Source organism: Hyposmocoma kahamanoa, unplaced genomic scaffold (assembly GCF_003589595.1).
Source record: "Hyposmocoma kahamanoa isolate Upper Pololo Valley unplaced genomic scaffold, ASM358959v1 100021, whole genome shotgun sequence".
NCBI classification, from domain to species: domain Eukaryota; kingdom Metazoa; phylum Arthropoda; class Insecta; order Lepidoptera; family Cosmopterigidae; genus Hyposmocoma; species Hyposmocoma kahamanoa.
The window spans coordinates 11869267-11886713 of NW_020653200.1; the positions used below are offsets into that span (position 1 = coordinate 11869267).

The following is a 17447-nucleotide window of genomic DNA, read 5'->3' on the forward strand; positions in this document are numbered from 1 at the left end:
CACAACTTGGATTAAGGTTGCAGTCTTACAATTTCATTTCGTACAAAATTAAGTTTAATCCCATTTTGGATAATAACAGCTGGCTTTTAGTTTCTTCTTAAACAAGAAGTTTTAAAAGTTTTTAAGTATTAAATATATGTATGGAAAGCCACTATAAAGATTTTCAAAACTATGGTAGGGGGACAGTAATCGCTTATGTAAATAATTACACCCACGAGTACACTGTAATATACCTGCAGCACGACTTAAATTATTACTAAAGGCCCAGTTGCCTCATCATTAATAAGTACTTTATTAATTTTTCCCAAATAAGTACAACAACAATGACAATTATTGTCTTAATGAAAACAAAGTATCTTTGAACCTAAGTACCTACTCCTGTAAAATAGGACATAACATGAATTTTAAACAGGCGATTTATAATTAGACTTCTTTCAAGCAACCTACAAAATACGCGAAAAGGTGACAAATATATCAGTTGAAGTCAAGAGAACATAAATGAAAATGGGTACTGCACGTATGGGTATTACTTATACATAATTATTTCAATAATAAGGGTAAGTAATCTCAGTACAGAGTACTAAAAAAACAGACCTCAAAAGTCGCAAAGCAAAAAATTCCCTAGTTTTCCAACCTTAGAGGTGGAATATTTTCTTAAAATGGGACCACTATAGTACCCTCTTTACAACAGCAAAAAACACCAAAATCGGTTCACAAATGAGTTTGCGCGTAACATACATACAAAAAATAAATTAAAAAACGTATAGTCGAATTGAGAACCTCCTCCTTTTTTGAAGTCGATTAAAAAGTACATATATGTACAATTGAATATAGTGAGTAAAAGGCGGGTTACCGTCTACGTTTGTACGCTTATTTGACAATAGCCCTATATGGCCTTAATAAACCACGCAATCTAAATACGACGTACGCTCTGCGCAGCAAACAATAGATTGTAGGTAAATGCATAAGGACGTGCATTTGTCTCCACTTTACCATTATACCGTAATTGCGCAATTGATAACTCGGATCGCCGGTGACCGTGACAACCTGGACGATTAGTCACATTAGCATTCTTACTTAAGTTTTGTATTGAAGAGCCTGGATATAGGGTTAATTACTATTCACGTTATAGAAAACATTACTACCACAACGATCGATTATCGAGTTCGAGATATCGAGTGAGTATGGCTGCTTCCCGTACCTACACAAACCTCTCTTTCCGTATTTTAGGATAAAAAACATTTTTGTCACTCTTCTATACGAGTTTCAAGAAAATATATATTTTTTGCTTATTTTTTTTTCTTCACGTAAGTGTTGTTAATTATTGTTCATCCGAGCACTAGCTCGTTTGATTTATCTGAAACTATAGATGGGGTGGGTTTTTATACGGAAGTTTTGAAGCTATTGGTGTTCCATTAATAAATTAAAGAAGTATTTATTTCACCGCTGTATTTAGGTATATTATTTAATTTGTAGCTATCGACCATTAAAGATTTTTTATAGATGCCCACCGCTTTTTCGAAGTTTTGTACAGGATTACAGCTGATTAGCTGCAATGGAAATCAGTATCTATCATATGCAGTCTCATAACAAAAAAAAACACGACTAGAGTGCGTAGTTTCACCAGAGGGAATGTTCCTGTTGCAAAAGGCTTACGAGCTGCGAACATGAATTACGTAGCGCGATCTTGTCATGTACCAGCTGCGCGTAGCGCGTGAACAGCGCGTGGACACCGCTAGCGCTCCCTCTACCCGCACATTACCTCAGGACTCAGTTAGTTCATTATTGGAAAACCTTCTTTGCCTAACACATCTTCAATTAAAATTATCTGATTGTAATTTAAATCGCAAGCGCGGAAAACCCGCATCAAGCACGTGTGGAACGCGCGCATTAAGTGAGGCTTGAGTGAGATATGATTACAGAGGCGTACCTAACTGCCCGCGTGCAAAGTGCACTATCAACAGATCTCAACACATCCAAATTGACAAGCTGGCCCTTAAATGTAAAATGTTTTAGTATAAAGCATTTATAGACAGTGAGCACTGATTTTAATATCATCAGTATCGATTGATTACAAGAAAAATATATTAATATTTACATAATTATACTATATATTTATTTTTTATATATTTATATAAATGAAACAAGTACATGTTTTACACAGTTTATTGAGCTTTTTTGCCTATGACGAGAGCGGCGGAGGCTTTGACAACATCGCCTCCAGATGTGAGCAGTTCTTTATGGCAATCTTCGAGGGCAGCTTGCCCTGCGGTCGTTTTCACCCTCATCACTTTGATGGCGTTGTGGACATTCCAATCGCTCAACTCCAACGCTTCTAAGTACTCTTCTGGTGCTGCCTGCTGGTTGAATGAAAACAAATACTATTTTTATTATACGCAACTGAATCCTAAATCGACACCAGTATTCGGCCAAACCGCTTGTCTATTTCTAGCCATGATCGCGGCAAATGGTAAATTTAGCCAAAAATGATTATAACTCGTATGAATACGTAATATGCTCAGCTTAGGTACAGCACACAATATGCAGTTACTCAAAATAGCTCATCGCGAATCTAGCGTCATACCCGTAAACTTGGCTCATTTATTCATCACTAGCGAACGCTTTGGCGTAGTTATGGCTACACGCTCAATGACTAACACTTACGTACATACATATGTATGTATAAACGTCACCAACCATCATTTAAATTGAAGTTTTAATTTTATTTAGTTTAGTTCAATAACACTTGGTTTCGCATTGATGTCAATAATGTAACCTATGTATTTTAGTACCGAGACGGTGACATAAATACATACACATTAAAACCCTTTCCCTATTGAAGTAGACAGAGACGACAACCGTAATAAATAAAAAGTGGCTAAAAAAATTCACAGTGACAAGGTTTAGTATTACACTAGATCATTATACACAAAGGTCATTATTACTTCAATTTTTAAGCAGACCTAGGCTATGTGATTCATCTATAGGTTCCGTAGCCTCTACGGTGAATCGTGAATCGCAGCGTCTTTCTATCTGAACTATGGAACTTTGCGTACCTTTGGCACACGTGGTACGCAAACTAAGCTATTCTACTGTATTTTTTTTTTCTGTAGTCAGAACTCTGTAGATGACATTGGACAACTTTCAATTTTCTTAAAAATTGGGAAAAAGTAATTATGACCTGTTTACCCCAGAACATCAAACCTTTTCAATGTGAACTTTTTAATTTAAAAATGCTTTTAACTACTTCTTGCTTATTGAGGCTGTGGTCTCTGAAGAAATACAACTCGCTATTGAATAACATGTAGTATAATCCAAGCTGGGCAGTAATAGAATTGCTTGTAACAGAAAAAAGGAGTACTAAAACTCTTATTTGGTATTTACTACCTAAAAATGTATTTTGTAATTGATAATACTTTCGCTGTGTCCAGTTTGTAATAATTATTGTAGTAATGTAGTAAAGTATTTTGTAATTTATGAACTAAAAATAATGTAATTAATATGTTTAGCACATATTTTGCACAGTACAGTAATAAGTACGTCATTTACAAATAAGGCTATCCGCGCAAAAGTGGTGTAACCCGCATCAAATTTTTTTTCTACAAGTATTAATTTAAATTATATATTATTATTTTATATTTAACTGCCAATTTTCGTGTATACAAAATTAATACACATGAAAATAGCATTCAAATATAAAATAATTATGTACTTTAGTATCATTTATAGGAAAATTTAAGAAAATAAAAATGTGGGTTGTAACCTGTACCACTTTTGCGCTGGTAGCCTGTTATATGGACTCATTTATTGTTAATGTTATGTATGTTAATGTTAACATACTTTTTTTAAATCTTTATTCAGTTTTAGGACTTTTGTTCTAGAGAACATGCCTGTCCTATCATAAACCTTATTCTAATTGTCATGCTATTCACAGTAAAAATTATTTTGTATATTATTATTACATTAAAAGTTTGAAGTTAACTAATTCTGATTTATCACGTCACACAACATTTTTGTATATTTTGACAAGGGTTCAGACAGAATCCCTTGAAAGAAGTTAATGTTGGTGCAGTTCAATTTTAATAAAAAGATCAGTAGTTGTCGATGGTCTTCGTTTTTTCTTGGTATATAAATGCTAATAATGTGTTACTTTAGGACCTTAACATAGAGGTGTTAGTATTACATATACACAACACTTCACGTCCTATTTTTCGGAGTAGGCAGAGACCACAGCCCTCCACTTGTTGGCATACTTTTGATATTAACGTCCGTGTTGCTTATAGATGAAATAATTTCGTGGAAATTCAAAATCATGGCGAAACGTAAATACGTACCTTTTGTTTAAGCACTTTGCACATAATCCGGACTTCATCGGACTCGACCCCACGTTGGCGGCCGCAGGGTTTTTGGTCTGCAAACTCCAGGAGATCCTCCACTGACACGTGATCTGTGCAGTCTAAAAAGAAGTACTCCTGTATCACTATAATATAATCTGCAGAATTACTTGGCTTACCTCAAAGGTAGGGAGAGATAAAGGACCTGAAATCACTATTTTGGAATGTTGATTTTTTTTGAAAAACATTACTTTAGAATGCTAAAGATCACGCAATGGCAAAATACATATTAGTCATATCATCGTTTGTTTCTTTAACATATTTTAATTGACCTTAAGATCGATTCTAAGATTCTCATTCATTAAGAGCCTCATTCTTTTTAGAACTTGTATAATCGTCGTATTCTAGAACTCTACTCAATGCTCAAGTCAGGATTTGAGTATGGTTTAAAGCACTCGAAATCATACTCAAGTTCCGGCCATTAAGGTCGTATTTCCAGTGCTTGAAATTATACTCAAATCCTCCCTTGAGCATTGAGTAGAGTTCTGGAATACGACGCTTAATCTCTCACCTGCAGACGTTGGTACCAAGGCGCTTACCTTTAACTAATGAACCCTCCTGAAAATACTGTTCACCTTCCACCTTCGCGTTGTCCTCAGTCTCAGGATCCTCCAAAGGCTCCAAGTAGCAACTAAATGGATTCACTGAGCTGGATGATGAAGAAGCAGCATTGTTTGTGAATGGATTAGTGTCGACTTTCAACGTGTCAGTGGCATCCAAAACGTCTACACCATTCTTCTCATTTTGAATTTGAAGTTTCTCTGTATTATATTTTAATGTTGCACAATTTGTGTTCTGGTATATGTTAGATCGAACTGTTTGTATGTTTAGGATTTCGTTGCCTGGCGTTCGGTCCAGTAACGTGTTTGGCATTTTGAGAGGATGTTTGCGTACGTGTCGAGGCTTATCCACTAGTTTCGGCTTTGTAGTTCGTGGCGGTAGAGGTAACTCGTTCTTAGACTGAAAACATAATTATTGAACGAATAAATAAATGTGCAGACGTAACCGAACTAGACATAACACAATGTCTTTCATACAAACATCGAACAAAACGAAAAATTACTTCGATTTCATAGATTTCTCACAGATGGCTTTACAGTAAAACAGTCGTTCTAAACCAAAAACAAAGATCTGCCACAAGCACGTAGGAAGATTCGTAAGATCTACAGATTCGTTCCGTACCTCATTTGGGAGGTCGTCGGCACGGTATGTTCAAGACGCTGCACTATGGGAAATAGTAGAACAACGGCGTGTTAAAAATGGTTTTGACCAATGTCTTACTTGAAATACACATTTAATTTTATTTCATAGTTTAGATGTCATACTTTATCATAATGATTTTATCATTTTTATGTTAGATAGGTATGTTGATTTAATAAAAATACACCCAAAATGTCCTTTCCCGTACTTATCACATTGTGCCGTACAATTTTGGAACTTTCGACGTCGTATTTCGTATTGATTTTGGTAAATGTGTTATTATATATTTCTATAAAGCACATCTTAAGTAAATGTCAAAAATAGTATTCACACTACACCATTACTATATAATGCTCTTACATATGAATTTTATAAATTTATTAAAACAAGCAGTCCTTTGTAACTGAATAATTTTCCAACTCCTTTGAAAATGAGTACTTTCAAATGTTTGAGACGAGAACTAATACTTTCCTACATTGAAGGTGAAAGTAATGAATCGACTGTAGAAACATTTTTATGAGATTGTCATGGTCTTTGGGGGGCAATTCACTGTCTGCAGATGCAGAGAAAAAAATATCAGTGCTAAAATTGATGGACAACTCTAATACTATCCAAACGCTAAGCGATCAAAAAGCATTAAATGTATTTATTGAATTGGACCTGACCAGGGCTCAATATTTATATTTGAAGAATATTATGGATGAATTATTTCTTACTACCACCTCATTACAAAGTTCCAAAAAAGTAAACAGAACTTGAAATTTACAAACACAAGTGCAAAAATGTCATCAATTTATTAGATCACACAACGGCGAGGTTATTGATGATAGACAGATTGCGTGTACAAAAATGGTTTGAAACAGTTGGTTTTATACAGTAATGGGGATGTGATGGCTCGCATTCGTCGCATCTGTGCCCATCAGATTAATTGATGAAACGACTAGTACTGTTGTTTAGCAAAATCCTGCGCCTTCATCCGTGAGATTCTATCGCCCTATTTTAATTGAGTTTTCGAAAGAAACTCCTGAGAAAACTAAAGCTGTTGTTAACGATACTCAGAATCAAATTGATTCTTTGAGTCCATCGTTGATTGTTAAGGCAGGCAATGGCGTTCAAGTTAAACATTAACTTTTTTTGACTATGATAGACGGCAAAGTAGCTCAGGTATTAAACGACACTCCTTCAAGTTCAACATGTAATATTTGTGGTGCTACTCCACGTCTAATGAATATGTAACTGCTAGGCCCGAAAATGAAAATCCTTTTCGTTATAGATTATCAACACTGCACGCCTGGATTCGCTGTATGGAGATGATTTTGCATATTTCTTACAACCTTTTGTTTCAAAAATGGTCAGCTACGAGTGACGCAAAAAACAAATGAAACGAGAGAAGAAAACTATGGTACAAAGACGCTTTCGAGTAGAGCTTGGATTAATAATTGATAAACCACGGCAAGGAGGTGGTAATACCAATGACGGTAACACTGCGAGAAGGTGAAGATGAAATTTTTTAACGAACAGCGACTCTTTGTAATCCTTCAAGCTTTATAGATAATGATAGATTCCCAAAAATTTGGGGAATATGCTTTGGAAACTGCAAGAATATACGTCAGTAAATATGATTGGTATTATATGCCATCTTCGGTATACAAAATATTACTTGGTACTTGGTGTAATGGGCTGGAGTTCACAACTCGACGTCAAGGCACCTATTTTGCGTGTGGCACAAAATATTAATTCACGGAGAAGGTATAATTAATCATTTTGCAGTGTTACTTATCGGACAACTTTCAGAAGACGATCAAGAAGCTCGTAATAAAGACTGCAAAAAATGTAGATTACAACCACGCAAGAAAATGCTCTAGATCTGCAACAAATGAAGATGTTTTTCACACGTTACTTTGTACTTCTCATCCATTTTAAACCAATTATCGAAAACGTTATTTTAAAAATTGACAGCAGCTTGACGAGGAGACGCTACGTCTCTTGAAAGTGGATCAACTCATCACTGATTCTGAAAAATACATTATATTACAGTAATAATAGGCCATAATAGAAGAAAGAAGCTAGAGTCTAAAACAGATATTCGAAATAATAACAAATTTGCTTTCATGTTTTTTCTTGTCGTATTTTTTATTTTATATAATTTTAAGTTTAATTTATAATTACATTTAATTTATTTTGCGAATAAAGAGTTACCGTAACATGTCATTTCCATTTTTTTAAAAATAAATATTGGGTAGTATTTACCAGAGAGAGATTTGTGATTTTGCACATTTTGTCTCAATTACGGGAAGTTAAATAAACAGGTTTTTTTTCCAATTCCCACTATAATAAAAAACTGAAAGGTGTACCTCAAAAAACAAAAAAGTTACAGATTTTTGATCCGTAACTGACCTAAATTTCCCATAGCTCGCTGGTTTGAATCCAACCGGATCGAAGGAATTTTTCTGAGTGTTCGTTCTTTGTATTAATAATTACAACAAACTAGAGAGTAATTTCACAAAAAATTACTATCATGGTAGTAAAACATAGTCATATTCGATGAACTTCATAGACAATCATTCTCAATTCTTCAATACTATTACAACAACATCAACCCATTTATATGTCCCATCGAGTATATAACCATACGTCCCTATCAGGCGAGGGTACGTCTCGATGGCCTAATGCGAGTTGGGTACTTTTTGCGACGGTTGTCAACCTTCGACATGCAGGTTTCATCACGATGTTTTACTTCACCGAAAAACTCATAGTAAATTTCGAATAAAATTTCGCGCCTACGAGTGTCATGCCAAAAGAAATTAGATTTTCAAAAATTATAGAATATTCTTTGTTACAGGTATTGATTTTTTGAAAGTATTCACCATGAACACGTATACACTTTTCCATTCGTCTAAACCACTTGGAAAATATCGATGACCACTCTTCTTTAGACATCTCAGAAATCTCCAAGTTATAAGCAACCAAGGCATCTTCTTTGCTTTTAAACTGCTTGCCTTTTAATTTTTCCTTCATTTTTGGAAATAGGTAAAAAACACAAGGTGCTAGGTCAGGGGAATATGGCGGGTGAGACCGGATAGATACATTTTTTGAACGTTCGAGAAATAGTCGAGTGTTCTAGCAGCAGTGTGGAGCGGCGTTGTCGTGATGCCAGAGGAGGTGCCGGATTCCTGACGTCGGCCGCTTGTCACACCAAGCTGACAACACTTTTGGGCACAAACTATTACATACCATTCGTAGTTAACTGTCTTTTCATTCTCTAGCACTACAGTAGCAATGTCTCCCGTCATGCAGAAAAATGAGGCGACCATTTGCTTCGGTGTGCTTCGTGTAAGACGACATTTCGTTGGCGTTGGCTCATCTTGAAGGCATCATACAGTGGACTGTCGCTTTGTTTCAGGATCGTAGTTATATAACCATGTTTCGTCACCTGTCAGTACATCATAAACGTTTTTTTTCTCGCTAGCGTTGAATTTATCTATCATAAATTTGCACCAAGCCACGCGACGTTCTTTCTACTCATCGTTATGTTTGTGCGGAACCCATCTCGAACAACGCTTAGGAAGAGATAGTTGTCCGTGAATAATAGTTTGCAATGCTGCTGATCCAATGCCCAGTTCTCGCTCAAGCTCTACACATATGTAGTTCGTCGGTTTTTACGAATTACTTTTTCGACAGCTTGAACGTTTTCTTGAATAATCGCGGTTGGCGGCCGACCTGACCTCGCCACGTCTTCAAAGCTTCCCCGTCCTCTTTTAAATTCAGCAAACCAATTGAAAACTGTAGCTCATGAACAAGCAGTATCACCAAATGTTATGGCTAAAAGTTCAAAACATTCTTGCGGGTTATAACCTTTTTTGTAGTCATAATAAATCATAACACGATTAACACGAAAATCACGTCGAGAGAGCTCCATTGTTGCGAACAAAATTCCCGCCAGATTGTCTCCGAAAAATAAAAAAATATATAAAAAAGACTTCGATTTAAGACGTGTTCCATCTTCAAGTTTATTAGCAAATTACCTTTACGACGGTGTATAACTTGCCAGTATCAAACAAGTGATTAAAGAGTATCTAAGTTCTTTTGACATGACCCTCGTATTTATAAAAAAGGAGCCCTACTGCTAATAAATACCATGGCATTCATAAATTGAAAAGATTTTACGTTTTATTCATACATAAAGTGAAAGCAAAAACTTTTAATGCTCAAAAATTTTTAGGCTCAATTTATGAGTATATTGCGGCGGAAGAGAATGGAAGCGAATTCTTGTAACGATATTGTAAATAGCGTAATGAACTTTATGGTAAATTTTGTAATGTACAAATTACATACGAGCCAATATCTTCCGCGGAATACGCGAGCACTTTCAAGATCGCAAGATCGTTACAAAAACCGCCTTCCATTTCGTTCCGCCGCAATATAAATTGAGCCAAAATCTTGATATAAGATTTATTTGTGAGATTCTAAAAGTTTGTAAATATTATACGAATAAACTACAGTGTTATTAAGTATTTATTTTTCCTTTTTTCAACCTCCTCGCAAATGTGACGAAAAACATTGTATGCATGCCACAAGGGCGGAACAGCAATTTCAATGTTCGGGCCATTAAAGGCCAACATCGGGCATGTATTCGTAATTGCCTAATTACCGCCCTTGTGACACGATGTACTCTTTTTTTTTAATATAAAATGTGTTATACTTACATCATCTATGTTAACTTTTTCATTTTCCATGTTCTTAGATCTGAAAATAATAAAATACATATTGAGTTGTTCGGTTTTCGCGATTGTTGGTCATTGGGAATGAAACTATTTTTAGTAAAGGGCCCGAAATGTTGGTTTGCTTGAAATAACAAATATACGCGCTTTAGGTCCGAAAAAGTAGTTTCATTTCCAATGACAAAATACTTATAATAGGTACCAATTACGAGTATAATGGGTATATATCATCTAACCATTTATACGTCCCGTTCCTGGGGACGGGCCTCCTTTCAGGCGAGGGTTTAGGCCTTAGGGTTTAGGTCTGCCACGCTGCATCACACATTTTCCGAAGGTTGTAAACCTTCTTCGACGTGCAGGTTTCATCACGATGTTTCCTTTACCCGTTTGCGTATGTGCATCAATGTGTATATGTATCAACGACAAAACGCAGTTTCGTCAACGGTTAGTGTTTAATCAGATCGTCTGTTCTTTACACTAACTAACAACTACTTTAGGGAACCCTTAGGTACTAAAATACCACACTGTAAACCGTTTTATTTCATTACTGGCAAATGCTGATAGTTACTATGGGCACCAGAACATCAGAGCCGTTATTGTCATTTGACGTTAATTACAGACCAAGTTTCAATAGTTTATAAAATTTACCATGATGGATATGTATAGCCAAGACATAGCATATTATTGCAGAGGCCGGGAAGAAAGGGCGTGCTGCACAGGTACGAATTACAATTAATTATAATTTATTTATACGAGGCAAGCAATCCCCGTTCCCGCCGAGGCATATACAGGTATAAATTTCAGACTGGACAGCAAGGCCAGCTACCTTAATCGTTGTAGTTGCAGGAAAACGGTTCTAGAAGACTATCCATATATTATACATTTTCTAATACAAAGTTTTCATTTAAAATGTGTGGCAAAAGGTTTTTTGTAATTTCTGACATTTCGAGTACTCTTACCTCAATGGGTCCCATAGAGACTATTGATCCTTACCAGAGACAGAGACAGATCGAATGGCATAAAAAAAGTTTTCTAAAAATTGCCTTTTATCTTGCTGACTGTACCATTTTTTCAAAATCTGTGAATGCCAATCAAAATATCTTCAAAATTCATGGATAGTCTTCTAGAACCGTTTTCCTGTAACTACAACGATTAAGGTAGCTGACCTTGCTGCCTGTCTCAAATTTACACCCTGTATCACTATACAACAATGCGAGGAAATAATAAAAGAAAAGAGAGAGGAAGGTGTATAATTTAAAAAGTAAAAAAATAATAATTAATAATAAAAGTAATATTTGACATGTTAGGACAATTGCTAAAAGAAATGTTATTGATTTGCCAGGCACATTAATAGTTGTCTGCTGAACTTTTGATGATGTGGTTGAATGTGTATCCATTAATGTATTTTTGCTATCGTTCATCTCACTAGAACTCATTTTCAACACGAAAATAGAAAAAAAAAAAAAAAAAAAACAACGAAAGCACTTCAGTTTAATTAATATTTTTAATTATCGCAATTACGAACACTTAAAAGTTGGCTGTTTGAGCGTTTCTTTTGCCTGTTTACATAGTTCATAGATAGATTTAAAAGTTTAGAACAGCGGACAGCAATGTATTTCAATACTTATTAAACAGGCCTTGGCCGGGACGAAGTCGCACGGTCCTTACGTGACAAACTTTCCATCACAGACTACATAAATTTCCATGTTCGTTTTTTGAAAGTAATACAAACATTTCCGAGCATGTTTGAGAAAAATATTATTTTATTGAAATAAGTCTTTCAAGCCCCTAATAACTATGTTTATAAGTCATTTCTTTTAAATATCAGTTCAAACGGCACCAGTTGTCAAATCAGAACGCGTAACGTCATTTGTAGGTAAATAAATTAGACAATATCGTTGCCTTACTTTCTCAAACTCGTATCTCAAAACACAAAGTTACTGAAATGTAAAAATGGATTGTACCAATTTTACAGGCTGATTTCACATTTCCTTCATATTTTACAATTTTTTTTTTTACTTATTATTCAAGTACTGCATCTAAATTAAAATTTTTAATAAGAAATTTAAAATAAATAGAAAGTTTTGTCATCTCCTGAATAATCACTCTTTATAAGATACGACTTTGAGAAAATAAAGCATTGATATACTATTTCCATTTGCGTTCCAAATTTTTTAGTTTTTAGTTCAAAATAATTAACTGAGAAAAAATGCAAAATATGTGAATAATAAGTACGATGACATTTTTTGCTCACTCACTGTGACGTCACATGGTGTGTTTGGTGTTTACTTAGCAAATTAAAAATATTTACATTTTCAGAATTTATTTTTGGTTTAAAAATACAAATCATGATTATTTCACAAAAAAATCAGTAGAATTATCGTTTTTATTATAGAAACATATAAGATTTCTTATTATCAGATATAATCATCGATTGTCTATTAGGTCTTTCAGACAAAAATATACAGTTGAATTTGTTATATTACCTAAGCTTCTGAGGCAGTTGTTTCTGCAACGAAAGGAACTGTTGTCTCGCTTCGGCTCTCGCTGGTTTCGGTATATTAGATGGCTGGTGTATGCCGTTCGAGTCTTTGGAAATCTGCGATATCAGTGACGAGGACGGCGTTGGTTGCTCAATCAGACTTGCATACGCCAATTTGCTTTCTTCTGTTAGCGTCGACTATGGAAAATTTTAATCAATAATAACAATAATGGACAACTGAAAGGGAACATGAAGAAAAATATACACCTAGGCATGGTGTACATATTTGTACTAAGTGTATATTAATATAAATTTAACTCATCGAGTATATAAACAAAAATAGAGACGCAATAAGGGCCATCCATCACTGGCAACTCATCGGGTAAATTTGCTTATATCACTTTTAAATATCAAGTCTCGTTTGAGTTAAAATCACAAATTAGAGTCCAGTAAGATCGAAGGAATTCTTTTTTGTGCTGTTCGAGTTTTCAACAATATCAAAATTTTTAAAAACAACAACGTAATTTAAATAAAAAACAAAAATGTGGTTAAACTGCGTAACGGCAATGGTCCCTTAGAGACATATGTGCAGGTAACGCACATATTACAGGAAAGACAATTTGCATATATCACGACCGTTCAATTATAAACAATTCTTTTTATGACAATAATTAAAAATAAACATGAAACTTAGCAACATATAAATTATTAGGCTGCCACACTCTAACTAGATTGCAAAACTCTAATAAGATTGCAACACCTTAACTAGATGCAATATTCTAACTAGATTGCAACAACTAAACTGCAACGTTCTAACAAGGTTTATATTTTTTGTATGAGATGCCTTTCCCTGTACTACCCATAACGCAATAAACAAAAATGAATTAAAAAACACGCAGTGTTATCACAGATTTTTAAATATCGTCTTCGCTTACGTTTATAATTCAATTCAACGCAATTACTAACCTGTATATCAGGTACACTATTTGCTTCTTCGCTGAAATTGCGCCGTTCTTGCTTGCCTAAAAATATAATTAAACAATTAGGGCAGCCCGACTTCCAAATCGGATTTTATTCAATAAACTCATGTAAATATATTGTTAATTATTTATCTCAAGAATGAGAATAGGAAGAGTTGATAAATTTAGATAGCTATAAGTGGTGCCGCTACGTGGCCAACCGTGACGTAGCCAAAATATATTTAAGTCGAAAATACATCGAGTACGCATAATCTGTAAACTAATAAGATCTATACCTGCAGGGTTACTTTCAGGTTCATTAGGTGCGCTGTGGTGGTGTAGGTGAACAAGAGGGAACTTGAAGTGGAACTTGGACTTTTCACTTGGAGAATTTGGCAGTTTGGAATCAGTGTCGAGATCGTTCATAGACCTGCAATATGTAAAACAAGTGTATCATTAGCCTGTTTAAATAGCTCTTCAATTATAAACTTTATATGCCAACTGCTAAGGAAATACTTTTAATTGATTAGTTACGTATGGCGGTGGTATGATACCAGATTTCATAAAAAAATAAGGCTTATTCAGATACAGAAACGGCACTACGTAAGTAACACGGAATATTTATCTTCTTCTTAGGGTTCCTCTTCTATCGAAGTTTGTACAACATCTTGGCATACCCTGAGGAGGTTGCCGCTTCAAAGAGCGAGGTGGTATTGCAGCCGAACTATTCCCTCAAACATTTTTCAACCAGGAGTGTCGCCTTCTACCAACACTTCGTTTTCCAGCGATTTTACCTTAGACGATGTGCTGGAGTAATTTGTATTTATTGTTCCTCATGATGTGGTCAAAGTACGACATCTTCCTGCATTTAATGGAGTGATGAGATCTTGTACATGAACAATAAAGATAAATTTTTAATTGCAATCGCGAACTGGCAAGCAAGAAAATTGTAACGTGAAATTGTTCAGAACAAATCAGATTAACAATGCAATCATCAACTTCAATAATACTCGAATAAACAATACACTTACGTGAATGATAAGGAAGCATTAAGAATTGGATGTAACTTGGGAAAAGATCGGTGTTTATAGTGTATAGACATTGACTAAAATATAATTAATTCTCTGAAGTTTAGCCAGCAGCTACAGTGGGTAGGTGCAAATTGCTTAGGTACATCTTGAGGATGCCAAGAGTACATATACCTTCGAAGCTTGGGACTTGAGAATATTTATTTTATTACAGGTTTAGACACTACAACATTATTGCACTGTACTGTATCAATAATTGTTATTGGACATATTTTATGAGGATGTACAAGTATGACGACGACTTCCAAAATGTCACATGTTTTAATGCAACAAAAAATGTTTAGTCAGATACCCAACAAAAGCTACTCTACATACACTCGGTTTGCTTCGTCTAAATGTTGGAATGACATTGAAACACAATAAATTCAAATGACCCTCAAATTCAAAATGTCTAATTGTCTTGAAGTCTGCCGGCTGCTTTGGATTTGAAGTATTTATTTTTATTTCATGAAATACCATATTTATAAGTCTGAAGTTCTTCAGATTCTTAAATACGTTCATATTCTAGAATATGACGAAACCCTAGCCCCCTATATAATTTGCTGTCCATTGGACATTGATTCAACCACACGTCACGTCACTATTAGTGACGGCTTGTAACTTGCAAGAGAAACATAACAGCAAATGTTCTCTACAGCGACTAACAATCTTTAACACTGACTCAACAGGTTAACTAACTTGGTAGTGATCTCATTGGCCATGGCACAGGCAGTGTCGAGGGTCTTCTGGTCGTGAGCCGACATCGGCTTCATCGTGCCGGTGTGGAAACCCTTTTTCTTCTCATGCTTCAGCGTTTGAGACCTGCAAATACATATTACATAACAAATTACAATATTCATATTAATTTATCGAATACGATTGTACCATGTCATCCATATATGTAGCATATCATATCAACAAAACACCATCTCTTATACTTTAAAATTTATTTTTTCCATTCACAATCGTTTGGTTGAGCGAGACGGTGAAACAATACTGGTCGGGATTTTGTTAGGAGTATTTTCGGATAATCGTTAATCAGGTGATCATAGCATAGATTATCGTAGCTGTGTGGCACATTTATTGTAGCAACTCACGTGCTCTATTCAGTACCATAATATCGGTCACTATAACATTATACAAAATTAAAAGAAAATATTACCTCAGAACACTATCGATGTCAAAATGTTTGCACGTTGCATTCTGAAAACATGTAAAATGTTAAGATGATGTCTTTAATTGAAATGCATGAAATATATTTATAGGTAATGAATAAAGGAAATGTATAAAAGACTACGTGACGTCCAAATTCATTAAAAATGAGCTCTAAGTATTGCGCTGCTCTACGTAGTATATTTTACATTGTGAAACTACATGTAATGTATGTATTCCACGATATGAGAAAAGGGTGTAACGTGAAGTGAGCATATATGTACTATGTATGGATGTATAATTTAGGATTTCTATACATCGGTGTATAAAAAGGTACATACATTGGTGGTATGAAATTTACTTAATATGATAATTGTGATTTATGAATAAAATACTTAACAAATGTATAACGCAAAATACAAAGCCATTTGAAACACATGAACACTAATTACGACCTGTCAAAAAACTGGTTTAATGTGGACTCGTTCAGAATAATTGACTTAAATTTGAAAAAAAAAACAAAAAACAATGCAATAATTGCCATGGATGACGCATGACTGGCACTATACATTTAACTACCAGTTGCCAGATGTATGTAAGGAATAACCATAAAGTTTCTAAACATTTAGTAACTACATACAAGCCAATTAAATATTTGTGTTTGAAGTTATTTTTTTAAATATTCTTACCAATGGTCCGATACGTGAACTGCACCTGAATAATAAGTATAAAAAACTTGCTAAAAACTTTCCAGAGAATAATTAAATCACGATCTCCTTTGGTACCTTTTTACATTTATTTTATTCTTAAATATTCCTGTTAAATATAAGCGCTTATTGTGATCTCTTCGTCGAAAAGGACGTCCATAGAATACTTGTTGTACTGAAAAGCGACATATTTGAGTGGGTTTTGTAAACGCGAATACACCATACACAGATTAAATATGTAAAAAAACAAAAACCAACGAGTTCGTTGGTCGTTCTATGGTAGCACACACGGCCGCAACTTTCGCGCCTATTTCTTGTATCTATGAAAACTAATAATACGTAACCAATGAGGTTACAATGTGAGCCTCCGGAATAAAATTGGAGGTGGAATTGTTTAGAATTCGATAAGGCAGAAAAAATGTTGCAAATTTTTATTCAATACTCTTCGAATTTCCAACTCAATGAGAGCATGCGTTTATAACACGCGGAAGAGAACAAACCTGCACTCAACACTACTATGACTTAATGGGCCCGTTCGGACAGAACAAGTATTATTAGTGTGACAGTCCTGTCCAGCGGAAGCACAAATGTATTTATTGTTATATCACGATCGTTATCATTGTAAATAGTTTGACATAAAAAACCGTGTCACGGGTGTCATGAACAAACACACACGTACACACGCACGCACGCACGCACGCACGCTCGCTCGCACGCTCGCACGCACGCACGCACGCACGCACGCACGCACGCACGCACGCACGC

The 17447-nt window shown here is 35.0% G+C and overlaps 1 protein-coding gene across 2 annotated transcripts in view; it reads right to left on the reverse strand.

The window, feature by feature from the left end:
• Positions 1–2162: 2162 nt before the first annotated feature.
• Positions 2163–17447, reverse strand: part of LOC113240566 (activated Cdc42 kinase-like) — a 42290-nt gene continuing 27005 nt past the window's right edge. The window contains exons 17-25 of one of the 2 annotated variants that reach the window (XM_026477910.1): positions 15986–16026; positions 15523–15645; positions 14053–14186; positions 13764–13819; positions 12802–12995; positions 10301–10340; positions 4934–5354; positions 4335–4456; positions 2163–2357 (exon numbers count right to left, since the gene is read on the reverse strand). In XM_026477910.1, the coding sequence (XP_026333695.1) occupies positions 2166–2357; positions 4335–4456; positions 4934–5354; positions 10301–10340; positions 12802–12995; positions 13764–13819; positions 14053–14186; positions 15523–15645; positions 15986–16026 (1323 nt within the window). In that variant the 3' untranslated portion in view covers positions 2163–2165. Of the gene's footprint in view, positions 2361–4334; positions 4457–4933; positions 5355–10300; positions 10341–12801; positions 12996–13763; positions 13820–14052; positions 14187–15522; positions 15646–15985; positions 16027–17447 lie in introns of both variants that reach the window. The other variant, XM_026477903.1, reaches the window with a different exon arrangement.